Below are 27,606 nucleotides of genomic sequence, written 5' to 3'. Positions count from 1 at the left end.
CTGGAATACTATTGTATTCCAACTGCACCCAGAAGCAAAGGAGATTTTCTAGTTGCTCCCATTCAGATCTATGGCAGTCCAGACATTTCACTTCCAACAGCCAGGTGGCATCAACTGCTGTAGGGCAGGTGAACAAAGTGGACTCTGGCTTCCAAGTATAAGGTATTGCCCCAACACTGGTCAGCAAGGGGACAAGGCTTGAGCCTTTGGGCCAAGCACATTTGGGTCTAAGACCATCACAATGTCTGGCTGGACAGTTGAAGGCAAGCTGGTGTGGCATTGCAAAAGTTTATTTTAGGGATCCCTTTAATAAATATTTGACTCAATGCTACTCTCACCAACTTCTGGTGTTGATCTGGCAATGATTCAGCAAGGCACAAGTCCTTGGCTCCTGTACAGCACTGCATGTTTCAAGTGCAGGGTCAATATCACTCTTGTAAGGACAGGGAAAAGGAGGTTAAGGGATTTTATCCCGATCACCAAGTCAGCTGCAGGACTCCTTCCCCCACATTCAGACCTCTGAGTCTCTTGCAGAATTCCAGCTGGGGGATCAGGAAACTGGCAGATTATAAAATGAGCTCAGAGTTTGACATTTAGAGTCAAAGACACAGGATAGTATTAAAATCTCAACTTTATTTGGCCAACAAGTTCAGCTCCAACATTGTGGTGGAATGCTTAGAACAAGACTGATTTCACTCAGACTTTCACAGCACTCCCCTGTTCCCAAGTCCTGCTCCCTACAACCCAGTAATCAGAAGTGTCCTGTTTGCTGCATTCTATCAGGCCCCCACCCCAATGCCACCCTGTCTGCCCAGAAACCCTTTCTCTCTCTCTCTCTCACACACACACACACACACACACACACACACAGAAAATGATCGAGGAACAGAGCCTTGTTTGACCAGGGAGATGGTGGCAATGCCACTAGGTCCTGTCTACACAGGTGACCCAGCAGTTGGGTTTTCCCTCCCCAGAGCCTGCCACAGCTAATGCTGGCAGAATGCTCCACCCTTCCTGATCTTTGGAACAGTCATCTCCATTCGTCTTTCCAAGGGAAAGGCAAATGAGACCTTTAGCCATGCAATGATGTGTTAAAGGGGGAAACATCTGCCCATTCCCCTGCCCCTGGGACCCCTGAAGTCAGGTTAGTGGTTTTCCTCCCACTGAAGGATGGCAATTCCAGGGAAGAATATCAGAGAATAGTTATGGCCTTTAGATCTAGAAGAGAAAAAACTAAGCTTGTCTAGGAGGCATTTCTGGTAAGGCTCTGAAATGTCAGGCAGTGAGACTCATGCTGCCACTTCACAGCCCACTTCTACCCAGAGGAGCAGAACACTTGGAACAAATCCATGTACAAAAAAGTACATCACAATAAAAAAAAAAAAAAAAAAAAGAGGCCCAGATGCCTGGGCAGCTACCTAGCGACAGACCCCTTCTCAGAACTGAAAAGGGAAAGGAGACAGTCAAGTGTACAGACAAGTTAGGATGAAGTGTTACTTTAAACCAATCCCTGCATTTCCAGCCAACACCTTCTAGTTTAAATACGAATGGGTTTCTGGACTCGCTAGGCCCTGTGACAGGGCAGCCAGTGTAGTGTCTGCTCTTTGGGATATGCAGATTTGAGTCTCCTCTTTACAGTTCATCTTTGTGGATCTTCTGGTCCTCCTCACCTTCCTCAAGATCAGTCTCATCAGCCTCCAGGTCCTCCAGATCCTGTTTAAATACAACATTTGTCAACAGCTGCTGGTTCTGATCTGGCACAATGCAGACAGGACCCTGGAGCCCCAGATTTAGACACCGCAGTGAGGCTGCTGAAGCACCGTCTCCTACCCCACACGCTCCAGTCCAATCCATTCTCTGCTCCACCTGGCATGTTAATGGCAACAATCATTACACTGGCCATTCAGGAACTCAAACTCATTTGAGATCACTGTTAAAAAAAATCCCAGACAAAAAAGCCAGTAGTTAGAGAACAATGGACAAGGGCCCTAAAGGCAGAAGGAAGTGGTGAATCATGACACTGCATATGCAGTACAGACTCCTCATGTTACTAGGGATTGGATAGGAGAATCCGAATGCAGTGGCCACAGATATTTACAAGAAACCAGCATCTCTCCCTTCAGAACTTGAGCCTGTTAAAATGAACAAAAAAAACTGAATTTAGGAATAATAGTGCACAGGCTGGCAGGAAGGGGGAGCAGCCTTACTCCAGAAGCAGAAAGGGCACTACCACCTGGTGATTCATAGATACTAAGGTCAGAAGGGACCATTCTGATCTAGTCCGACCTCCTGCACAGCGCAGGCCACAGAATCTCACTCACCCACTCCTATGAAAAACCTCACCCATGTCTGAGCTATTGAAGTCCTTAAATCATGGTTCAAAGACTTCAAGGAGCAGAGAAGCCTCCCTCAAGTCAACCATGCCCCATGCTACAGAGGAAGGCGAAAAACCTCCAGGGCCTCTCCAATCTGCCCTGGAGGAAAATTCCTTCCCGACCCCAAATATGGCGATCAGCTAAACCCTGAGCATACGGGCAAGATTCACCAGCCAGATACCCAGGAAAGAATTTTCTATAGTAACTCAGATGAGCTGTCCTGCCATCATGGTGGGCCTAAGAGCAACGGCAGCAATCTTACATGGGTCTAGAACCAGACATAGCTGGCCAAGGCAGAGAGGGATTTATATGGAGAGGAAAAGATCCTGAACCAAGTACAGGCCTTGAGCATTCAAGCAGCCTCACTGTGGTGACCAGAGATGGGAAAGGCAGGGCCTATATGGATTTAACAGATTAGCGATCCCTCAGTTCACATTCATGTGTTTATGCCTCGCAGTCCCAGCCAGCAGCAGCCCATCAGACTGCAGTGGCCAGCCAGACTTCCAGCTTTGCAGGGATTTGTTTAGTGTCACCATGCCCACACAGCATTTATCCTGCTGGGAAGAACCAAAAGTGGCTCTAGAAGCCAGGACCTATTCTACGGGTTTAACTCCTAATGCTGCTACCAACTCCACACACTTTGCAAGCACTGCAAACCAAGGCTCCCCAATGAATGGGCTACCCACCTCTTCATCCCCAGCACCATCCTGGCCTCCACTTTCCAGGAACTTCTGGAAGCCTTCTAGCGTCCTCTCCCCATTGTAGTGTATGACCTGTAGGGGAAAAGCCAGGAGAGATGCTGCTTAACCCAAACAGAGTCAAGCCCTTGAGGGGGAACAATTCTCTTTCTGAACAGCAGGTTTTCAAAAATGCAAAGCAAGAGGAAATGTAAAATTCATCTTCACCCACATGAGACGAAGGAGCAGCTCAGCTACTAGACCTCTGAGATTGCTGCGAGAAGACAACAGCCCGCAGATGAGCACTGTCCTCTGCTGCACTTCCCCCAGCCTTATCTAGTGCTGCACCCATGTCCACCCTGGCTGTCTCCCTCACCCTCCTGCAACTCAGCCCATCCCACAAAGGCCCACCAAAGCCATTTGGAATGTGCCAAACCAACCTTTTCAAATCTGAAAGCACATCTCCCAAATGGGTGCTAGAGCCCCAGGCACACGAGAGATCAGAACGAGGCTCTAAGTTTCTAGCTCTCCCTTGCTCGAGATGATCCACCCACAAGTCCCTGGAATTCAGCAGCCTGCTTACGTTTTTGCCAAGGCCTGCAGGGAAGAACTTGAGTGTGGGAAAACTGTGGACTTTCACTGCCTCCACTTCGTTAGCTGTTGAGTCAATCTTGGCAATGACAATGTTCTCATGGTCCTTGTAAGTCTCTCCCAGTTTGTCCCAGATAGGAGCCAGTTGTTTGCAGTGACCACACCAGGGAGCATCTGTAAATTAAAAGGCAACATGAAGCTTGGAGGCCACCCAGACAAAAAGAAGGGCTGGGCCCTCCACTCTGATGCTTGCCAGCCTAGTCTTAGCCCTGCAGTAAAGGAGGAGAATCTCCCCTTCCAGTTAACATGTTCCTCTTCCAGGTCATCCAGCTCCTGAGGGAAGGTGGTTCCTCCCCAAATACCATCCCCAACTGGGCTACTTTCCTACAATTTGTTATTCAGCACGCTCAAAATACTCACAGAACTCCACAAACACATTCTTGGTCTCATCAAAAGCAATGTCTTCAAAGTTCTTTCCAACCAGAACTTTGACAGGCTGTTTGTCCCAGTCATCAGGCAAATCTTGGCTCATCAGGTGGGGCTGGAATTGGAGAACAGGGACTGAGAACCCACATGCATTAGCAATGTGGAATGTGCAGACAAAATCATGCTCCCAGGAAAACCAGACTTCTCCCAGATGTGGAGCAGATCAGCCATGGGCTATAACAGTCAGCCATTTCCTCCTCTCATGGAGGATCCCCCACCCCCTAACCTGGGCATGTCTGAACTGCTGGTTCCTGTGCATGGGAAAGGCTGCAGCTGAGTTCAGGGGGCAAGTTTGTTCACTAAGTGTGAATTACTGAGGAAGTCCCAGTGTGACACTGGAACAAAGCCCCATTTGAAATTGCTACTGTGCTAGGCTATGCATAGCTACCTCGATCTTCTGATTAAGACTGAGGATTCCCACCATGAGCAAGAGGCTACAAAGTTCTCTGCTGGCTGAGAAAACAGGAGTAGCAGCTGCAGTATGCACCACCAGAGCATATGAAGTGCAGAGACAAGAACCACGCTTTATTGTGGTTGCCTTCATATGCTGATAAAAGTTATTTCTGTGCTGGCACCATGCCCCACTGGCTCTGCCCTCTGGATGTCAGCATGTGGCTCACTATGCTATTAAACATACTACAAAACTAATTTGAAAGGACTCTCCCCATGTGACCTGTATAAGGTTTCATACAAACTCTTGGAGCAGGGATCACTCCCACATCTCTGCTTATGTCAGGGTCCAAAGAACAGCACTCGGCCCCATTACCTTGACTTTGCCCTCCAGGAACTGGTCACAGAACTCCTTTATCTTCTCTGCTGTCAGTTCATCTGAGTCAGGTTTGTATTTAGTCATTTCTTCCTCCAGAGTGATGAGGCGCACAGCTGGGCACTCCTCCTTCTTTAGGCCAAAGAACTCCAGAATCCTCTGGTTGTCGCTATGGTCACCATCTATGAAGATGAACAGGATCTTTGGAGGAAAGTCAAATGTAGGTATTAAAGACATGAATTCCTAAGGTAGCAACTCTGCTATAAAGTCACTCCCCTACCCCCTTGAGCCCATGGCAGAATGTGAGCCACTTTATTCTAGTACAATTCTGGGGCTGCAGTGGCCAAAGCAATGTGCATGAAGACAAACACCTTCGTGTGCCACAAGTTACATTAGAGGGCTATTTTACACCAGTCAGAAGGAAACAAAAAAATAAAAAAAATCAAGAGTCAAGCTGCCACTCTAACCTAATACACCCTCCTCAATGGGACCTATATATAGCAGCAAGCGACTAAGGCGCCTGGCTATTGGGAGATCCAAATACAGAAAGAAGGAGACAGAGGAGATGTAAGAAATCAGTGCTACTCAATGCTCTGCATGGGCTAGGAGTGACTGCCCTTCTCACCTTCCCTTTGAAGTTCCCAGCTGCTGTCTTGAAGTTGTCTAGTTTCTCTTGATAGTCATCAACACTCTTTGGCAGGAACAGCAGGATGTGAGTCTTGATCTCTCCTCCAAAGATCTTAGGAGCAGTCTGGGAGAAAAACAAACTCCACATTAGGAGGACAAATAATCCCAGGGCCAGAGCCAATGGGCTTTTCTGCACTGATTGTGCCAAGGGAGTCACCAAGAATACAAGGGCCACTCTGAGGAGCAAATTTATCCCTGGCTCCCTCTTGTGTCTCCTGCTTAATCTAGGCACAGTAGGGTCCAGGCCAGAAGGAAAGAGCTTCCCATCCATAGTCTTATGGGCTCAGAACACGTGTGAGAGACTGAAGAGCCGATTATGTACTGGAAGGCCATACCTGTTCAGTGAACTCAATGACCAGAGGCAGCTGGTTAGACTTGATGAAGTTCAGCAAGTTCTCTTTTGTAATGTCACCTTCAAAGTTGTTGCGACCTTCATCAAACTGGGGAGACAAAGGAGTTATTTTAGTAAGGGTTAAAGTTAATCCCTATGTGCAGAAACACTTACTACCTTGGCATTCAGCGAGATCAACAAGTACGCACATTCCAAGTAAACCACATACAGAAACATCCCAGTAAAGAACCAAGGCCTGGGAGGGGCCAGCCCAACTTCATGGTTCTGCCACCTACTGACAAGGAAGCAGATTTCCAGCCAACACTGCAAGCAAGAAACAAAACTCAGATTTAATCCTTGATGTAATCTAAACCAAAGCTCTCATTCTACTGAGAAGGGAGACATGAAGTTCCCTACACAGTAAGCTGAGATGCAATGGAGAGGACACTGCACCTAGCTCATGGCACTATTCTGCAAGACTACAAAAGGATTCGGAAGACATGCCTTGGAGGGGGACTTCTAATTTAACAGCTGCTTTGCAGCATTCTAGGCAGTGCTAGACAAAATAGTGAGAAGCTGCTGCAAATCCTAGAGTCAATGACTGGGCAAGGGCAGCACTCTGCACAACAGAAGTCAGCATGCAGGTCTGAGTTGAAACACATACATTAGCCAACAAACAGCTATTAGAAAGGAGCTGGTGTCAGGAAGCAAAGCCCACTACACAGCTGCTAATAAATAGTTTACTCAACCTACTGAGGATGTGTCACCCTTTATTGTTAGTGACACAAGAACAGATATTGGAAGAGAAGCTGCAGAACAGGTGCCAAGTCCCATTTTCTATTAGACCACCACCTATTATTGTCCTTGATTCTCAGAACCTTCCCAGGCAGCCTGAAGGGAACAGCAGAGGAGCATCAAGGTTAAAAAACAGGGATGTGCAAGCAAGAACGGCTATACAGGTCAGACCAAAGGTTCATCTAATCCAGTATCCTGTCTGCTGACAGTGGTCAATGCCAGGTGCTTCAGAGGGAATGAACAGAACAGGGAATCACCAAGTGATCCATCCCCTGTTGCCCATTCCCATCTTCTGGCAAACAGAGGCTAGGGACACCATCCCTGCCCAATAGCCATTTATGGACCTGTCCTCCATGACTATCTAGTGGTTTTTTTTTTTTTTAAACCCTGTTACAGTCTTGGCCTTCACAAGAGCCTCTGGCAAAGAGTTCCACGGGTGGACTGCATTGAGTTCAGAAATACTTCCTTTTGAAGTAGGCATTCACCCACGAAAGCTTATGCTCCAATATGTCTGTTAGTCTAGAAGGTGCCACAGGACTCTTTGCCATTCCTTTTTTTTTTTTTAAGCCTGCTGCCTATTAATTTCATTTGGTAACCCCCAGTTGTGTTATGAGAAGTAACCACTTCCTGATTTACTTTCTCCACACCAGTCACGATTTTTAGACTTCTATCATATTCCCCCCTTAGTCGTCTCTTCCACAAGCTGAAAAGTCCCAGTCTTATTAATCTCTCCTCATACGGAAGCTGTTCCAGACCTAGTCATTTGTTGCCTTTTTCTGAACCTTTTCCAATTCAAATATATTTTTTTGAAATGGAGTGACCACATCTGCGTGCAATATTCAAGATGCATGAGGGGTGCAGCAGCAAGATGATTGAATGAAGTAACCCAAAGTGGTAGTACTAAACAGACTTCAGGTGAAGCTGAACCAGAGAATGCTGCTGTTTAAGATTAGAAGCAAGCTGGATGACTTCTCTAAGGGTAACTAGGTCAGCTCCTTAATATCCTCAAAAGGCTTGTTTAAAATGCAACATTCAAATCCAGACAAGCCACACAGATGGTGAAGGGTGACCAGCTGGTAAGACCTTTTCCTAACCTCGACCAGACTAACTGCAGGGACCTGGAATCCGAGCCAAATTCCACAGATGTGTATAGCACCTGGTTAAATGGAGAGTGGTGTGATTCTTATTTAACCCTTACTTGCTTACTGTCACTGCTTATTTTCAAGCTTGGTTTGAGGGCAACAGGGCATGTTCGGAGGCTTAAGGACATCCGGTCACTTTCCTCTACACTGGTCAGCTCATTAAGAGTTAGCATAAGGAACAAATCAAACAAATGCCTTTCTGTTCCACCAGCCTCTGAAACAAGAGCTCTTCCTACACAGACAACTCTGGAGTTTATAAACCAGGGTCAATAGCGACAGTGGTGTAAAGAACAAGTCCTTCACTCAGAGGGACTCGCTCACTTGAGTGCAGGTCTTCACTCCTAACACCCTTATCAGAGAAGCTGTAAAACCCTCTACAAAGATATTTCAACCAGTTAGTAGCAGCCAAAATAAATGGTGTGAAGATTCCATATAAACAGCCAGCCATCACAGACACCCTCTGGCATGCAGTGAAAGCAGCATTCCCTAAGGGCAGGGTACAACTGGAATAGCCTCAGAGAAAACCAGAGGGGGATCCTACAAGCTTTAAAAGAAACAGCCACTGGAATAGCCATTTGCTTTCCACAGACAGGTGCTACATCTTCAAACCATTCTAATGTGAGCCCCTAGACTCATGAATCTGGTTTAAGTATAACATCTTTAGGAGCTGCAGTCCAATTACTGCAACAACTTTGAAGCCTTTTAATTTACAGGAAGAACAGTGGAGGAGAGTACAGCCTGGTTAAACAGAATTAACCCAAAGCAGCTTTCTGCCCTGCCTCTCACTGCATGTCAATGCACTAGCACCACCAGCTCTTCTCCCAGGGAGCTTCAGCTCCCCGACCCTACTCCTCAGCTCTGTTCCCCATGAGGCTGAAGGGTAACAAGCTATTTTAATTGGCTAGAGGCATCAGTCAGTTCACACCTTCCAATTCTGCAAATCTTGCCAAAACCATGACTCCTTAGTGCACCCTAACTCAGCCACAAGAATATGCAAACCCTCCTCCTAACCCACCCTGCTGTAACCCCCAGGTGGCTAAACCTGCATCCACCTAGTGGGCATGTTGAACATGTCAGACAGCTGAGCCCACTAGGAAGACAAGGATGAGCACATTAAAGGATGCTTCAGCTAAAAGAAGAGCAAGCTGAGAATGGCATGGCATGGGAAGTGAGGTATGGCAGTAGGCCCCTGAATGCTGTTGTACAACAGCTCTTAGAGGCAGAAGGAGGCAACAGTAGTGAACTCCATAAATGCTCAAATAAATTTGTTAGTCTAAGGTGCCACAAGTCCTCCTTTTCTTTTTGCAAATACAGACCAACACGGCTGCTACTCAAACCTGAGTTCACAGTGAACATTAAACTTCACAGTAGCCAGAAACCTGAAACAAGAAAAAGGCAGAAGCTAAAGGTAACTCAGGGCTCACATCCTGTGAGTTCCAGGAACATGTGCAAGACACCACTAAAAGACACCCTGTCCAGATGATTGACCATGCTGCCCCCTGCTGAACAGGGGAGCCACAATTTCAAATCTGAAATCTAGGCGGTTTACAATTAGTTTCAGGTTCTACACCCATACCGAGTCCTCCGAAGAGTCTGCAGTTTTACAACTTAAAAAAAAAAAAAAAAAATCAGAAAAAAAGGTTTTCCTCCCAATTGCTTTGACAGATCCATGAACAGGGATATTAACTATACAGGGGAAAGAGTGAAAGTTACCCTACAGAGAGTACTGTTAAATGCTCCGAGTTCAGGCACTCATCTTAAATGGTCACCTGGAATATTAGTAGGTAGAGAAATTCAGATTAAATGTGGCATGTTTTGAACCACTCCTTACCTTCTTAAAAAGGACAACACCGTCTTTGCTGAGCTGGTATTTGGAGAAGACATCACTGCTGGAAGAGATCCCAAAAGCAATGTCATCAATGGACTCGGCTGCCAGCAAGAATTGCTTGGCAGCCTCTGACTCCACATCCTGGGAGAGAAGGGGGGGAAAAAAAAAAAAAAGTGTTTTACATTGCATGTCAGTTTGAGGTGACCAGTGAATATTCAGCACAGCAGGACAGGGAATGTTGGACAACAGCTGTGCTTGATTTAGTAAGCTGCCAGAGTTGCAGCAGGTAGAAAATCTGCAGCAGACATGCAGTGTGCCCTTCTGAGATCTAAACCAAAACACTACCTTGAAGAGCCCAATCACAGTGACTTCACTGGAATCCACTAGTGCCTCAGCTGCAGCAGCATCTGCCAGGGTAGTGGCAGCTGGACCAGTGCGTTTCTTCAGCCAGTTTACTATATCATCAGCTTCTCTGCCAGCTAGAAAGATGAGAAAGTTCAGCGTTCCTCTTTACTTTTACAGACCAAGGCATGAGTATGTGTCCTAACTCTAAGGACATTTCAGAGCACCTGATCTGGGACATGAGGAACAAGGGGTCCATTCACCCCCTTCACCCTAGCCCAAATCTTCTCTACTTTGCTTGCTCTAGGAATCAGCTCTGATGGAAGGTGAAAAGAAAAGCCCTGCACCCACCTATGAAGTCCAAGGCATTCTCTGTAGCAACTAAAACCCACCCATAGCACCCTGAACCAAGGTACAAGGATGCTCTGGAATCCACTCCTTTCACATACCGTTTCAGTCACCAGGCTGGCCGAAGCACATTTAGACTTTGACCAATGTTATCAGCACTGTAGACCTCCTGAAGGATTCTGGGATTTTCATACATAAAAATATCAGTATTTTTCATCTTATGTTTTAGCACCCTGAGATGTTTTTGCCTGCAAACTTACTACAGCCTTTGAGAGCTTTTATTTTAATCAGGTTGATCAAACATTCCCTCACTAAGACTTTTACATTTATCATTCACAGCAACTGCCTCAAGTAGTTTGATTCCAGCCTTGTACATCACTACATAATCATTACAGACTGAGCTTTAATCATACCGCTTTCCTATCACTAAAGCTTAGGAGTCCATACATGATCATATACCCTGGCTTGGATGCACTGCTCATGTACAGACTCAGCATTTTCTGCTCGTCAGGCATGAGAAATGCACACCCTTAAGTGACAAAACCTACCCTGGGACTTCTACTCTCTAGCACTGTAGAATGTATGGCTTTTTTATCTTTTAATAAAAGTCTTAGGGAACTTGCTATAGGGCGTCTCCAAACTTATTCCTCTAACATTTCCCCCCAGAGTGACACCAAAGAACTCACCTCAGTATACGGAAGAAAAACTGCATAAGTAGACAACCAAGCCTACAGTTCTGTTTTCAGCGAAACCCCTCACCTCAGCCCTGCTCTGTCACCAGATGCGGACACTGCCTACTTACTCCACCAGCAGTAATACACCCTGCCCCCATTCACAAGTTTTGTAACTTTTGGGAGGGATCTACTCCTCCTCCGCCTCGTCTACCAGAGGATGTTCTGGACACACTTAACACAGTCTAGTTACATTCTCACGCCTCCTGACCATGGGGAGGCACAGCACGACTAACAGCCAAGACCCAAACACCAGCTCGCTCCGTTCCGATACAGGCCACATCTCTGTCCTGCGGAGCCGGTGCACAGGACACGACCCAGGAATGCCCCCGAGAACAGGGCACGCTCAGCCCGACCGGGCCCGCGGCTCTCAGGGACGGGTCGCGGGGGGGCTTTCGCCCCGATTCGGAGGAGTTCCCACGCGACGAGTCCAGCCCCCCCACCGCAGGGCCGCCGAGGGACACCGCCAAAGGCCAGAGCGGCGAGGCGCCGGCAGTACGGTCAGGGCGGGCCGCTTCGCTCACCCGTGTACTCTCGGGGGGAAGATTTGTCTCCATTCTTGAAGAATTTAATCGTGGGGTAGCCTCGAACCCCGAACTGCTGGGCCAGCTCGGACTCTTCTGTGGCATCCACCTTCGCCAGCCTGATCCCGGAGCCAGCAGCCTTCAGCTGGGCCGCCGCCTTGGCGTACTCGGGGGCCAGCGCCTTGCAGTGGCCGCACCACGGGGCATCTGGAAGGGAAGGGACGGGACGGGGCGGGGTCAGGCCGCTGCCGCGCGCCACCCACAAGCCCCCGAGCGGAGGCGCCGCGTCCAATCGAGCCGCCTGGGGAGGGGGCGCGGCGGCCCGGCCCGCGCGACGGGAGGGGAGGGGAGGGGAGGGGAGGGGAGGGTCTCCGCGGCCTCCCGGGCCCCGCGCGCAGCCCCCGCCCCCACCCCCGGAGCCGGAGCCGGAGCCGGAGCCGGCGCCGCGCGCGCACTCACAGAACTCCACCAGCAGGTGCTTGTGGGCCGCCAGCGCGCGCTCGAAGGAGGCCGCGCGCAGCACCAGCACCCCGTCCTCCTCCTCCTCCGCCTCCGCCGCCTCCTCCGCGCGGCCCGGCCGGGCCAGGCCCAGCAGCGCCAGGCCCAGCAGCGGCGGCACCAGGGCGCTCAGCAGCTTCATGGCGGCGTCAGAGGCGGGCCGGGGACAGGCTGCGGCAGCGACGAGTCGGAACCGCGGCGACAGGAGAGTCCTCTGCACGCGCCTCCCTCTTATAAACCCGCCCCCTCCCCGCCGTCGCGCTCCTTATTGGCCGAGCCCGTCGCCCTCGCCTTCCTTCCCATTGGCTTGGCCGAGCGCCCGGGTCTCTCTCCGTTTTCTATTTGCTGATCCGGTCGCCACGCCCCTTCCTGACCGCCTCTGAATGGCTACTGCCTCTTTTTTTTTTAGCATCCTGTAATTGGTCGCTTCGCCCGCTCTGTCACCTGCGATTGGTCAACGCTGCCGCCTCAGGCTCTCAGCGACCCTTTCTGATTGGTGGCCGGACCAGACCCGCCCTCGCCGTTCGCCTCTTGAACGTGGCACTCGGGCAACCCCCCCCAGCAAAGGGCGGTTGCTGTGCATGCGCCGTGAGGGACGGCGGAACTCCTTCGTGTTGGATTCTGACTGGGCCGCGTCTGCCCACGTCGCCTTCTGACGCGGAAGGGCGGGGAATCTCTTCCGGGGCAGGGAGCGGAGCTCCCCGGAAGTGGCCGCCGCGCGTGGCGCCCGCGGCCGAGGTTTCCCCGCTGTCCGGATTTAGGGCGGGAGGCTGGGCCCGGCCCGCAGCGCCGATTCCCAGCCGTGGGCGCGCGAGGGCCGGAGCCGCTGCCCCGGTCCGGCCAGAGGTGCCGGTGGGTCCCTGCTTCGCCCCCTGCCCCCGGGGACGAGCCGCGCGGGGCCGGGAAGTGTCCCCGGGAAGGGCCGCGCCCGTGGCGGCTGCCGGTTTCTTTGGCGCCTGCTGTTTACGTGTCCCTGCCCCGGTACCCGGCTCTGCCTCAGCCCGTTCCGAATCCCGCTGGCTTCCCTTCCCCAGCAGCAGCCCCTCGCTGCTCGTCCCCGCCCTCGCCCGGAGACCGTTCGGTTCTTTGTAGCCGGCTGGCCTGAACGGCCGGTAGGAATATCAGCAATTCCCGTCCCCGATTTCTGCAGCCTTCAGCGTTGCTCTTTCTTTTTTGAACCCTGTTATTGTCTTGGCCTTCACAACATCATGGGGGGGGGAGAGCTCCGTGGTTTGAGCATGGGCCTGCGAAACCCAGGGTTGCGAGCTCAGTCCTTGAGGGGGCCATTTAGGGATCTGGGACAAAAACTGGGGCTTGGTCCTGCTTCAAGCAGGGGGCTGGACTAGATGACTCCTGAGGTCCCTTCCAGCCCTAACTTTCTGTGATGCCGAAAATCATGTCCCGAATCAGGGCAGGAATAAAAAGCAACACACATATCTGTTGTGAAAGAAGATCCCCCAGTGTTCACCCAGCCCCATGGATAGATACCATGGGGCCTGCTCCCCTATTCCAGAATGGACTTAGTTACGTTTGAAATGAGATATTCAAAAGAGCTTTCCAACCTAGTGCTCTGCTAATATCAGCTAAATTCCTAGTCATATGAACTCTGCAGAACACTGCTAGCTCAAATTCTAGCCTGGGGGAGCTTCTTCAGAGCAATGTCCTGTCAGGGATATAGGAACTGCCCTAATGGATCGTACTTGTGGTCCATCTAGTCCAGTACCCTGTTCCCTGCTGTGGCCAATGCCAGAGCCTTCAGAGCAAGGTGCAATAATAATTAGAGATCATTTAAACACTGAAAGATTTAAGTTTTATAGTCCTCCAAATATTCTTTAGCATTAGTTATTACTTTGGAGAGTTGCTTTATCCACATAAGCATCCAATCCCTCTTGGAATCTTGTTAAATTCTAAGCCCCAACAACATCCAGTGGCAGAGAGTTCAAATTATCCAATGCATGAAGTAGTATTTCCTTTCACCAGTTTTGAATTTGCCATTTTTCAGTTTTGTGGGCTGTCCTTTGTTCTTGTGTTATGAGATGGAAAACCTCTATTTAAACAAAGTCTCTAGAGGTGATCTAGGGAATGACAGACCAGGAAAGCCTTACATTCGTATCTAGTAAATGGGTTGAAATTATTAAAAATAGAACAAAACATCTGGAATATATGGGTGTAATTGTACAGAAAGTCAATAATGCTCCCTTCTCCAGAGCATTATTTCATACACGTTATCATGTCCTTTCTTATTAATCTCCTTTCCTAAGGTAAATGAGCTGAGTCTTTTTGGTCTCTCTTCATATGAGTTTTTTCCATGCTCTAGTCATTCTCTATTCTATTCTATAGAGGATCTTATATCATGTTAATCACTCCAGTATCTGAGCGCCTTCCAGTAGTGCATTAAACAATGTGACTACACATCTGTCATGGGGTGTTGGTTCTCTCAGCCCCTCCCTACGGAGAGAAGGTATGTGCAGCAGAGTGTCTTGTTTTGGGAGGGTTTTAGGGGTTTTTTTGTTTTAAATTATTTATTTAAATATACCTGTTGCTATGTGTTTGTGTTAGAGAAGACAAGGTCAAAGAAATGAGCCTTGCACTTGGAGCAGAAGGTGGCAAGTTTTGTGATGGTCTTAGTTCCTGGAGGAGTTAATTCTATAGGCTGGGACTGGCCCCCAAGTGCAGGCTCCTTCACAGGCCAACTTTATGCTTATTGTAGAGAGTCCCATTGTGCCTAAGGAACAGAGTTGTTGACCATGGTCTTTGTTCCAGAGCTCAGGAAATCTTTGAGATATCCTGGGCCCAGGGCACTGAATACCTTGGAGATCAGGACCAAGACCTTGAATTTGATTTGAAATTCTCTGGAAAGCCAGTGTAGAAAGCAGAGGACAGGTTTCGTGTGTTTGCAGTAGTCTGTGGTGCTGTGGAGATATGCAATAGTTTCTGTACAGGTTGGAATTTCTTAAATGCTGAAGGCTTCATGTTCTGGTATATCACATCACTGTAGTTCAGCTAAGAGGTCACAAAGACGTGAATAACTGAAGCCAGGTCATTGTCCGCTAGGATGGGACAGAGCCTTCTTGCCAACCCAAGATGGCAGAAGGCATTACTCGTGGCTGTTACTGTGAGATCTCAGCATCAGCAAAGCATCCAAGAATACTCCTAAGCTATGGATCTAATGGAATAATTGTGGATGTGTACCTTCAACCAAAGGGAATTGCACCACTTTTCTCTGAACCAGCCCCCCTAATTCTGCAATAGCCTTTTTGAGATGAGATGGCCAGTGCTGCACACATTCCAGCTGACAACATAGCACTGATTTACATAATGGCACTATAATATTTTCCATATTAATCTCTGTTCCATTCCTTCTGCAGCCTAACACCTTTGCTATTTTGACTGCAACTGCACATTGAACAGAGGCCTTAACTTAGCCTACAGTACTGCCCAGGTCCCTTTTGTAAACTGATGCTCTGAGTTTACACCCCTGCAATGTGTTAGAGTAGTGCATGTTTTTCCCTCCAGTGTGCATTACTTTGCATTTACCATAATTGAACATAATGTTGCCCATTTACCTGGGTTGAAATTTTTCCTACCCACGGCTCACCCCCCATTCCAGATCATACATAAATACAGTCAACAACACTGGACCTAGAAAAGATTCTTGAGATCCTGCTATTAACTTTTTGCCAAGATTAAAGTTGACCATTTAATGCTTTGTTTCCTCTTAGTTTTTGATCTATGATGCTACTTTGCCTCTCTCACCATGATGACTTAGTTTCTTCAGTAGCCACTTGTGATGGACCTTGTCAAAGGCTTTTGACAGTCTAAATAAATGTTGTCAACCTTTATTTGCTACAAAGAATTCTAATTAGCCAGACCTGGTTTTCCGCTGCAGAAACCATGCTGGCTAAACCCCATCATATGATTCATAGATATTAAGACTGGAAGGGACCATTAGGTCATCTACCCTGACTTTCTGTACAATTACACCCATATATTCCAGATGTTTTGTTCTATTTTTAATAATTTCAACCCATTTACTAGATACGAATGTAAGGCTTTCCTGGTCTGTCATTCCCTAGATCACCTCTAAAGACTTTGTTTAAATAGAGGTGCAACATTTGCTACCCTCCAATCCTCTGGTACAGTAGATGTTTTTGAGATATTGCATATTTTTGCTGGCAGTTCATCTACTGCATACTGCAGCTCTCTGAAAACTCTGGGATGTACATCTGGGCCTGGGGATTTATTTTTTTAAATTATCACTTTGTTCCAGCACCTCTTTTAGCACATCAGGCTGAAACCCCCACATTTTCAGTAACAGAAAATGGCATGGTATTTCCCTACCAGCTGCCGCAAGGAAGACTGCTGCAAAGAAATAATGTAGCTTCTCAGCAAAGTTCTTACTCCTTTAACCCCCTGTGGATCCAGCGGACCCACCAATTCTTTTACAGTCTTCCGACTTCTGAGATACATCAAGAATATATTGTGGTTAGTTTTGATACTTTCAGCTATTTGCTCTTGAAGTTCCATTGTCACCCTCCAAATTTCCCTCTCATATGTCCCGTGCTGTAGTTTATCCTCCTGTTTTTGATTTCACTGGGGTCAGATTTCCAAATGTGTAAGGATCTCTGTTTGGCTCAAGTAACCTTTTGAACCTTGCCCTTCACCAGGCTGCCTGGCTTCTTGCCTTCCTGCTTCCCTTTTTGTTCAGCAGCATGCTGCTATCCAAGATTGTTTCTTATGTAGCATCTAGACCACTTCTAAGAAGTGAATTTCTCCATATGACGCCGTTGAGTGCAGTAACAGAAATTCAGTTGAACTCTGGGGCAGAACAGGAAGGGTTTTCTGTAGCAATACAAGCTAACTTGATGGGACCATGTTCATGCAACACTGGTGAGGTGTAAATACAAGTCCCATAAGGGGGAGGAGGGAAGGTGTTTGCATGTACAGCAATGCTGCTCCTTGTCCCCACGCTGCCTTGCACTGTGTCAAGTGCCTACTGCAGTGCCTAATGTCATGCAGTGAAATGGTGATTTACTCCCTGTAGTGCTGCTAAGTGGAACTGAACTGTGCCCCGAGCTGATGGATCAAATGCAGACTCCCAATGGCTTGGCAATGCTGAGGGAATGGCATAAGCAGGAGCTTTACCTCAGAAGAACAGCAGTGGACCTCTGCAGGCCACAACAAGTTCTTCTGTGACAGCCCCAGGCCTCTTAAAGGCACCCTGTCAATTTTTAAATTCCAGATTCTGAGACTCACAGAGCCCCTAAGCCTCTATTCCTTTACTTGTGTAGCTGGGAATCATTTGTCTTTGCTCCCTGCTGGTGGGGTTGATGATCTCTAGGATTGAGTCCACTGGTTCAGGGGACGTGACTGAGCCGACTCTTCCTGAGGTGCCGTGAGACGCACAAAGGAAACAGAGCAAAGGGATTCTTTTTTGCCCAGCGTCTCTCAGGTCATGTGTCCCAAGGAGTTGCTAGTCGCCTGCGTTCAGAACTTTCATACAATGGGGTTGCCGTATAGACTAGACGCTATCCTTTTAAGTGGTGCACTTAATGGAATGAACATTCAAGGAGGAAGGACAGGAATGAATAGAACAAACACGTCTGTTCTATCCTCAGGATGGGGCAAGGGAAGACTGGAGGAGGAGAGGGGGCGACATAGCCTGGTTTGGGCACAAAGCTCAGTATTTCTCCAGGGCTCAGCTACACCTTTGTTCTGAATATTTATTTAGGGTGTTAGTTCTGCCTGTGGCATTCACAAAGCTAGCCCATCTAGCTGTACAAACAAGTTTCTCTTTATATACAGGGTGTGTTTGTGGGAGAGGAGGCGTGGGTTAGACTTGGTACCATTGGGAAACATCCCCGACACTCACCAAATGCCACCTCATTCTAAACACCAGCTGAAGAAAAGTTTGTCAAAGTCCTGCCCAGCTGTTGGAAAGGGGCAGTGAGCCAGCACTGCCAGACCTACTACCACCATTCTGAGAGGAGATGGGTCCTTCCTTGGGGAGTAAGGGGACCTAGGCCCACCTAGGAGCTTGGGCATTTTAAAAATTTAGCTTTTTCATTGTTTTTTAAACTAGTGGTGGCACCCAGGATTCTCACATAAGATAAGCCAAAGGGTGCATGTTAGCCAAAGTGCACAGGGGTTGTCAGGTTTAAGGACACGTAAGGAGGGTTCTAGAGGGCAGACTCGTTATTTGGGAGCTGAGGGGGGAAGAGTTGTGACAGTAATTAATTCCCCAGTGGAACAGAATGGTCAGGCTGTCCCAGCCCGCAACACCACAGAAACAGACACTCCTCAGGAGCCCACTGAAAGGGGCCCCTCCCCTAGGTGGCAGGAAGTAAATCAGCAGGGAGAGGAAAGCTCCAAGATGACATGGAGAGGAACAAAACATTGTGATAATGATTAAAGCATCCTGTCAGAAGAACACACTCAGCCAACAGAAGCTACACTGAGCTCTTTCAAACATGGGCTCCTTCTAGCTCTCCATTTGCCCCACAAGCTCATGTATGTCTTCCCAGCCCCCTCTATTTCAAGGGCTTCCTGCAACTTCACCCTGCTGCTAGGGGCACCATGTGCTCCCTCTTCCTCTGACAGCAGGTACTCCATTCTTTGTCCTTGCCAGGGGTTGTGCGTGTGGCCCAGGTCAGGGTTCTCCATTCTCCCTTCATGCCTCCACCTTAACCTCTGAGGATAGGACAAGAAGCAATGGGCTTAAATTGCAGCAAGGGCAGTTTAGGTTGGACATTGGGAAAAACTTCCCAACTGTCAGAGTGGTTAAGCACTGGAATAAATTGCCTAGGGGTGTTGTGGAATCTCCATCATTGGGGATTTTTAAGAGCAGGTTGGACAAACACCTGTGAGGGATGGTCTAGATAATACTTAGTCCTGCCTTGAGTGCAGGGGACTAGACTAAATGACCCCTCAAGGTCCCTTCCAGTTCTATGATTATTTCTTTTTTCTGTCTGGGAGAAGTTGGTCCAATAAAAGCTGTTATCTCCCAGACTAGGGGGTGAGGTAAGTCATTCAAAGCATCAACATTTTAAACCAAGTCTGGGGGGGTTGTGATGCTGGAAGGTGTCAGACAGTCATCAACCTGTTCCTTAATCTACTGCCCTCAGAGAGGTGGTTGAAGGTGCTGAGTTTGCTAACCCGATACCAGAGAGTCTGTCTCCCATTTCCCCTTCCAGCTGTCACCAAAGACCAGAGTTTTACGTACTGATGCCTAGAACATTTTGTGGAGTTTCTGAAGGACTCTGTTGCAGCATCCAAAAGCTATCATGTTACAGACAAATGTCAACAAGTTGAAGATAGGACCTCTTGTTCCTCAGCCAAAAAAAAAAAAAAAAAAAAAAAAACCAACAACGAGGGAGAGGTGGGGGACTGAACTAACCACCGCAGCAGGACCACAGCCCCTTAATAGTTTCATTCTATTCAGAAGCCAAGCCCCTTGCACTTGGCAGGAGTAGTATCTGCTTCCTGGAGGGGTCAATGCCTATGCTGGCAGCATTGATAGGTGGGCCAGCACAGGCAGTCACTGAGGAGCAGCCCTGCTGCAACAACATCTTTACTGATACAATCCTGTGCAACTCAAACAAACCAGGCGGAGCCCAACACCTCCTTCACACCCCATCTAGATAGCCCCATGGCACAGCTACCATCCTCTAGCAATGGAGATTAGGGTGGGCACAGGTCCATGCAGAGCCTAGCAAGCCCCACACCCAGGACCCAGCCCTTGCAATTACCACATTCACTTTAGGAAAAACCAGTTTCTGGGAGGGTGGAAGCATCAGCAGTTTGTTTCCTGATTGTGCAAACCTGAACCATTTCAACATGGGACTGCTTCCTTTGTTTGGGGTGGACATGGCCCTAGCAGTTAGGCAGCCTCAAAGCTCAGAGCCCCTGATACCAGCCAGAGCTCATGAGCTGGCTGGCTGCAATTGGTGGAACTACCCAGGCCTCTGCGTTGCCACTGCTGTAGACACAATGGAACAGAACGAGAGGGGTTTTATTACCACCTTGCTCATAGGAGCAGCGCAGCCAAGCCTCAGCAGGAGAACACAAGCACAGATAAGCACCACTTATCTGTGCAACCCATGCAGAAGATGCGGTCAACGAACACTGGCACTACTGTTCAGCGAGAGCAGGAACTGATCTTCCTTGGTTTGCTTTGTGTTCTCTTTTATTTAATTAAGGCATAGCTGATTTACAAACAGCCCCTTGGTTTCATATCAGAGTGACCCCAACAGCTAGCCTTGATTGTTTCGAGCTTCCAATTGCTTTAGTGCACGTAGTTGCAGACTTGCTACTGTCCCTGTTCTTCAGCTGGAGACAGGCACGACCTGGGTCAATTGGCAGTCTTGGTCCTGAGGGCGAGACGACTCCCCGCCCCCCCAGGCCCAGCAGGCTTAAAGGGGAAGGGAAGTCAAGTCACAAAAACAAATCAACACTTATGGTGCCAAGCATCAACCTCTTCAGCAACTGCATGTTCTTATGCCCAGGAGCTCTACACTCCTGTGTGCCTTGCCCATGCCTTCACTCCAGCCACAGACCCTTCTCGCATCTCAAATCTCGATACATCTGACAAGATCATTGCCTTATTTGTTTAAAGCCCCTGGTACATTACAGCACTTTAGAAGTCATCAGTGGAGTATAGACAGAGCCAGGAATTAAATTGTACAAAATTCCTTAATCCCAGCAAACATTACAGAACCCAAATGAAGTTAGTGCAGCTATGAAACCCCCAGCACTCCCTTGCAGCAAATCTCACAGGAGTCAAAGAAGGTGCTTTTAATTATAGACCAGAATCAATCATGCAAAACCACAGTGCAAAGCAACATGCACACAAGCCCCACTGCACTCCCTGCCTGCCTATTGCTGTGTCAGGTACTCAGCAGGAAGTCTGCACACATGGCTTATAGATTAGAGCAGTGTGTTATACACTGAGCCAATCTGCAGAAGAACCTACATCCCACCTGGAAACCCCTCTATGATAACTAGCTACAAGGCATAGCTTCCTTCTCTGCACACATGGACCCCAGGAGAGGTAATGGAGGGGCAGTTCCTAGTCTGCACCCCCATCCCTTCAGTTTCTGCAGGTGTCCTCACTGCAGCTTCACACTCAGGTCACGCATTCAGGGGCCCAGCTGGTGGAGAGTTTGAGGTTTTGACATTATATTAACCCAGTCCCACAGTGTGATCAGAGGAGCCTCTGCTTGAGTGTGGTATCTCCCTTCCATTGCACTGGCTGGATCCAGAGAATATGGCCAGTCCACACAGTCACTGGAGCAGCTATTGCAACAGCTCCAGGGCCATGCCCTGCTGAGTGGCTGCTAAACGACTAAACCACTTTCTTACTATCTAACTTTCCTCCCACTTCTCTCTTGCTGAGGCCCCATCCCACCAGCCCTGATTCAAAGACTTTCACAGATGATTATGCTGTTACTCTATGGATAATTAAACTACTTCCACAGGTAGCTTGGGGAGCTGCTGTGCATTAGGAAGCTTGGAATCAGGTGAGCTCAGCACTCCTCATTCTGACATGCCTGGCATCAGAGAAAGGGCTCTGTAGAGTCTTTAAATGCAGAGAGAGAAGGCAAATGGAGCAGTGTGATAAGCTTCTTGGGGTAGGGACCTTTGGTGGAATCCAGCCTCCATTGACTTTACAGGGAGTTTTGCCAAGTTTCCACCCTTGTCTTTATCCTCATCAGCAAAGCACCCAGCACCCTGCCACCACTCCCTGGCTAACACTGTGTGCATCTGCTCAGGCACAGGGCAATGATTAGAGCAGCTGTGAGGACATTAATACCTTTGTACATCCAAACCTGTCTGGGCTCCAAGATGCAGGACAGTGGTTAGGAGCTCTGGGCCAGGCCCTGAGAACAATTCGCTTTTTCCAGAGAGTAGTGGCTCTTCCTTGGGTCCTGCTAGACCTCAGGAAGCTGCACTTAGTGCAGATAGGGACAGAGACACTGACTGAACCAGGATTATGCCCAATGGAAAAATCCTCACTGGGCACAAGAATGGGCTGAAGCCTCTTGTGAGGCAGGCGGGCTCAAGCAGAAGCAAAAAGGTATGTGGATTTTCCTGCTGCCAAAGGACTGCTGAGTTGTGGGGCAATGTGTCAGCCTCACTCTTGAAAACCAAGCGCAGCTGCTACTGCTTTAGCTTAGTCAGCCGAATTAACTTCTTTTGAGCAGCCTAAGAGTAAATCTACAAGCAGCATTACTGGTTCTGCAGGCTGGAAACAGTGTAGAGCCTGTGGGGAAGGCCCTACTGTAAGTGCGCACTCGCTGCCCACCACAGGAGCTTAGTTTACCACAGCTAACAAGTTTAGGACTTTAATAAAAAGCATGTGAACAGGATAGAGCAGAGCTGAGGGTTTGTGCTGTGCATAGCACAGGAAGGGTGGTGGCAGAAACCAGTGAGAATGGTACAGCTGGAGAGATATTAGAGCTTGAGAGGCCCCATGACCCAGCTAGGAGCAACCACCTCTCTCACTACACTGGGAGGCAACAGAACTCTAAGGCACCTCATAAAGAAACAGCTGAGGATAAATTAGGCCCTTGAAGAGCATCCTCACCACCAGTTAGGGTGCACATAGGGCTAAGCACAGCCAAGGAAGCTCTCACAGGACAAAGTCCTCTCTTCACCCATGGACAGCAGAGTTCATTCAGATTGTGCATCTATGAGCTGCCCTCTCCATCTGACTCAGCACTGGCTCTGACCCAGTCCACGGGAAATCAAAACAGCAACACTAGGAGCAGAGAAACACCTCTTGCTTTATACACCAAAACTGGAGTGCATTTCCTGGGTCCAGTTCAACAGAGGTAGGTCTCTGAGCTAGAGATTGAGGAGCCAGGCACCAGCCTTTCACAACTAGCCCAGCCACAGGAAGATCAATTACGAAGGGAGCATAATGCTTCCAGGCTGATTTGTTTGGTGCTTTGCTGAACCATCCATATGTTGTGCCTTTCCCTGGTCCTGTTGGCATCCTCTTCTCACTCACCTCCTCAGGCTTCTGAAAAAGGGGCAAGTTTCCCACCTCTGTGCCATTCAGTATCACCCACGCTCTAGTCAGTCCCAATCTTTCCAGTGGCTTCAGGCTGCTAATCAGTAGAGTGAGCCATCTCTGGCTTCCCCCACTAAAGTTGTGACCACTATGTCAAATTTACTGGGCAGCATTTGCAGTATTTTTCCATCCCATGCCTTATCCATCTTCATGCTTTGTTTGCCATCTTTGACTATGGCAATGGATTGGAGTAATTCACACTATTCGTCCAAAGAGCATCACCTTACATTTGTCAACATAAAATTTCATCTCCCTTCATGTGGCCCATATACCTAGCTTAGGCGTGTCCCTCTAGGATTCATCACGGCCTTTTAAGGCCACTCCAGATTTCTCTCACCCCAGCCTTATCCAGCATAGAAGACTGAGGCTAGGTCAGTGTCAATAGCTAAGCAAAGGCCACAAACATGCTGCCCTCCCTGTAAGAGACATGGTCGCTCTCCAAAGGACCTGGTGCTTTTCCCACTAAGCATGAAGGAGGCTTAGCTTCTGTCTGTGCTCTGCCACACTGAACACAGACTGGTCAGTTTGAATCTGAGTATTTTCACTTGGGGTGGGGGAGAGAAACAAGCCACAAAAGGTTTCAGAGTAGCAGCCGTGTTAGTCTGTATTTGCAAAAAGAAAAGGAGTACTTGTGGCACCTTAGAGACTAACAAATTTATTAGAGCATAAGCTTTCGTGAGCTACAGCTCACTTCATCGGGAACCATCCCACCCTAAGCAGACTGTCCGCTACAGCGGTGGCTCTCAATCTTTCCAGACTACTGTACCCCTTTCAGAAGTCTGATTTGTCTTGCATACCCCAAAGTTTCACCTCACTTCAGAACTTGCTTACAAAAATCAGACAAATGTCACAGCGCACTATTACTGAAAAATTGCTTGCTTTCTCCTTTTTACAATATAATAAATCAATTGGAATATAAATATTGTACTTACATTTCAGTGCATAGTATATAGCGCAGCACAAACAAGTCATTGTCTATGAAATTTTAGTTTGTACTGACTTCACTCGTGTTTTTTACGTAGCCTGTTGTAAAACTAAGCAAATATCTACATGAGTTGATGTACCCCCGGAAGACCGCTGAGTACCCCTGGCTGAGAACCACTGTGCTAGATGGAACAGATCTGCTGCTCAAGATGTTGCATGTGCTGTGGGGAACTGTGGTGCTCCCACTCAAGACCTCTGGCATCAGCTCTCCATCCATTTTCAACCAGCTGTGAAACCAAGTGACTGACCAGAACAAGCCACAAGAGGAAAGGCAAGTCTTAATTTGGTCTCAAGTGGCACAAAAGATCTGGTCCAAGAGGTGAATATAGCTGAACCACTGTTATAGTGAGCACAATATAATTAAATTTAACATTCCTGTGGTGGGGAAACCACCATAGCAGCCCACCACAGTAAGATTTAATTTCAAAAAAGGGGAACTACACAAAAATGAGGAAGTGAGTTAAACAGAAATTAAAAGATACAGCGCCAAAAGTGAAATCCTTGCAAGCAGCATGGAAACTTTTTAAAGACACCATAATAGAGGCTCAACTTAAATTTATAACTCAAATTAAAAAAACATAGTAAGAACCAAAAAAGTGCCACAGTGGCTAAATGACAAAGTAAAAGAAGCAGGGAGAGGCAAAAAAGGCATCCTTTAAAGTGGAAGTTAATTCCTAGTGAGGAAAATAGGAGCATAAACTTTGACAGGTGAAATGTAAAAATATAATTAGGAAGGCCAAAAAAGAATTTGAAAAACAGATAGCCAAAAAGACTCAAATAGCAAAACAAATTTTAAAGTACATCAGAAGCAGGAAGCCTGTTAAAGATAAACCAATGGAGCCACTAGACGAACAAGATGTTAAAGGGGCACTCAAGGACAATAAGGCCATTGCAGAGAAACTAAATGAATTCTTTGCATTGGTCTTCACGGGCTGAGGATATGAGGGAGATTCCCAAACCTGAGCCATTCTTTTTTGGTGACAAATCTGAGGAAGTGTCCCAGATTGAGGTGTCATTAAGAGGTTTTGGAACAAATTGATAAATTAATAGATATTCACCCAAGAGTTCTGAAGGAACTCAAATGTGAAGTTGCAGAACTACTAACTGTGGTATATAACCTATCATTTAAATCATACCACATGATTCTGGAGGATAGCTAATGTGATGACAATTTTTTTTTAAAAAAGGTTCCAGAGGTGATCCCAGTAATTACAGGCCAGTAAGCCTAACTTCGGTACCAGGCAAACTGGTTGAAACAGAATTATTAGAAATATAGATGAACATGATTTGTTGGGGGAAGAGTCAACATGGTTTTTGTAAAGGGAAAATCATGCCTCACCAATCTACCAGAATTCTTTGGCGGGCGGGGGGGGGGGTGTCAACAAGCATGTGGACAAGGGGATAGTGTTTATAGTGTACTTAGATTTTCACAAAGTCTTTGACAAGGTGCCTCACACCAAAGGCTCTTAAGCAAAGTAAGCAGTGATGGGATAAGAGGGAAGGTCCTCTAATGGATCAGTAACTGGATAAAAGATAGGAAACAAAGGATAGAAATAAATAGTCAGTTTTCAGAATGGAGAGGTAAATAGTGGTGTCCTCCAGGAATCTGTACTTGGCCCAGTAGTATTCAATATATTCATAAACGATCTGGAATAAAAGGGGTAAACAGTGAGGTGGCAAAATTTTCAGATCATACAAAACTACTCAAGATAGTTAAGTCCAAAGCAGACTGTGAAGAGCTACAAAGAGATCTCACAAAACTGGATAACTGGGCAACAAACTGGCAAATCATAGAATCATAGAATATCAGGGTTGGAAGGGACCCCAGAAGGTCATCTAGTCCAACCCCCTGCTCAAAGCAGGACCAAGTCCCAGTTAAATCATCCTAGCCAGGGCTTTGTCAAGCCTGACCTTGAAAACCTCTAAGGAAGGAGATTCTACCACCTCCCTAGGTAACGCATTCCAGTGTTTCACCACCCTCTTAGTGAAAAAGTTTTTCCTAATATCCAATCTAAACCTCCCCCATTGCAACTTGAGACCATTACTCCTCGTTCTGTCATCTGCTACCATTGAGAACAGTCTAGAGCCATCCTCTTTGAAACCCCCTTTCAGGTAGTTGAAAGCAGCTATCAAATCCCCCCTCATTCTTCTCTTCTGCAGACTAAACAATCCCAGCTCCCTCAGCCTCTCCTCGTAAGTCATGTGCTCTAGACCCCTAATCATTTTTGTTGCCCTTCGCTGTACTCTTTCCAATTTATCCACATCCTTCTTGTAGTGTGGGGCCCAAAACTGGACACAGTACTCCAGATGAGGCCTCACCAGTGTCGAATAGAGGGGAACGATCACGTCCCTCGATCTGCTCGCTATGCCCCTACTTATACATCCCAAAATGCCATTGGCATTTTGAATGAAATGAAATTCAATGTTGATAAATGCAAAGTAATGCACATTGCAAAACATAATCCCAACTATACATATAAAATGATGGGGTCTAAATTAGCTGTTACCACTCAAGAAAGATCTTGGAGTCACTGTGGATAGTTCTCTGAAAACATCCACTCAATGTGCATTGGCAGTCAAAAAAGCTAACAGAATGTTGGGAACCATTAAGAAAGGGATAGATAAGACAGAAAATATATTGCTCTATATAAATCCATGGTACATCTTGAATACTGTATTCAGATCTGGTTGCCCAGTCTCAAAAAAGATGTTGGAATTGGAAAAAGTACAGAAAAGGGCAACAAAAATGATGAGGGGTATAGAACATCTATAGGAGGAAAGATTAAAAAGACTGGGACTTTTCAGCTTGGAAAAGAGACTACTAAGAGGGGATATGATAGAGGTCTATAAAATCATGACTGGTCTGGAGAAAGTAAATAAGGAAGTATTATTTACTCATAACACAAGAACTAGGGGTAACCAAATGAGATTAACAAGCAACAGGGTTTAAAAAAACAAAAGGAAGTATTTCTTCACACAACATGCAGTCAACCTGTGGAACTCTTTGCCAGAGGATGTTGTGAAGGCCAAGAGTATAACAGGGTTCAAAAAGAACTAGATAAATTCATGGGGGAAGGTCCATCAATGGCTATTGGCCACAATGGGCAGGGATGGTGTCCCTAGCCTTGTTTGCTAGAAGCTAGGAATGGGCAACAGGGGATGGATCACTTGATTGCCTGTTCTGTTCATTCCCTCTGAAGCACCTGGCATCAACCACTGTCAGCAGACAGGATACTGGGCTGGATGGACCTTCGTTCTGACCCAGTATGAGCATCCTTATGTTCAGAGGAAAGGGCATCTAGCAGCTCACCTTCATCAACAGAGGAAGTCAGTGGCAGAGCTGGGACTAGAATGCAGAGATCCCGAATGCCAGCTCAGTGTCATAGGCACTCCACAATGCTGACCAACTTCTACAACCCAGCACCTC

General features: G+C 47.5%; 1 protein-coding gene and 1 long non-coding RNA gene across 2 annotated transcripts; one reads left to right on the top strand and one right to left on the bottom strand.

The window, feature by feature from the left end:
* Positions 1-613: 613 nt before the first annotated feature.
* P4HB (prolyl 4-hydroxylase subunit beta) lies at positions 614-12,433 on the bottom strand. Its single transcript, XM_038372121.2, has 11 exons — positions 12,083-12,433; positions 11,624-11,830; positions 10,024-10,157; positions 9,682-9,819; positions 5,918-6,022; positions 5,521-5,646; positions 4,896-5,096; positions 4,064-4,184; positions 3,636-3,817; positions 3,062-3,148; positions 614-1,713 (listed from the first exon to the last, which is right to left on the bottom strand). Exons 1-11 carry the CDS (start codon positions 12,261-12,263, stop codon positions 1,633-1,635), a joined length of 1,563 nt encoding a protein of 520 aa, XP_038228049.1. The 5' UTR covers positions 12,264-12,433; the 3' UTR covers positions 614-1,632.
* A 1,880-nt stretch (positions 12,434-14,313) lies between these two features.
* LOC122456593 lies at positions 14,314-15,829 on the top strand. The gene is made up of 2 exons (XR_006275545.1): positions 14,314-14,582; positions 14,885-15,829. It is a non-coding gene; the product is annotated as an uncharacterized LOC122456593 (long non-coding RNA).
* The last annotated feature ends 11,777 nt before the right edge of the window (positions 15,830-27,606 follow it).

Source organism: Dermochelys coriacea, chromosome 14, assembly GCF_009764565.3.
Source record: "Dermochelys coriacea isolate rDerCor1 chromosome 14, rDerCor1.pri.v4, whole genome shotgun sequence".
In the NCBI taxonomy this organism is placed as follows: Eukaryota; Metazoa; Chordata; order Testudines; family Dermochelyidae; genus Dermochelys; species Dermochelys coriacea.
Note: the sequence above shows the minus strand (reverse complement) of the source record. Positions and strands in the feature narration are given on the sequence as shown.

Bases quoted from the DNA above. Each gene is read 5' to 3' on its own strand.
- P4HB (XM_038372121.2), bottom strand. From the start codon at position 12,263: ATGAAGCTGCTGAGCGCCCTGGTGCCGCCGCTGCTGGGCCTGGCGCTG. The intron at 6,023-9,681 runs GTAAGGAGTGGT...TTGTCTCCCCAG, and splicing joins GTGTTGTCCTTTTTAAGAAG to TTTGATGAAGGTCGCAACAA. The intron at 5,647-5,917 runs GTATGGCCTTCC...TTTTTCTCCCAG, and splicing joins TCATTGAGTTCACTGAACAG to ACTGCTCCTAAGATCTTTGG.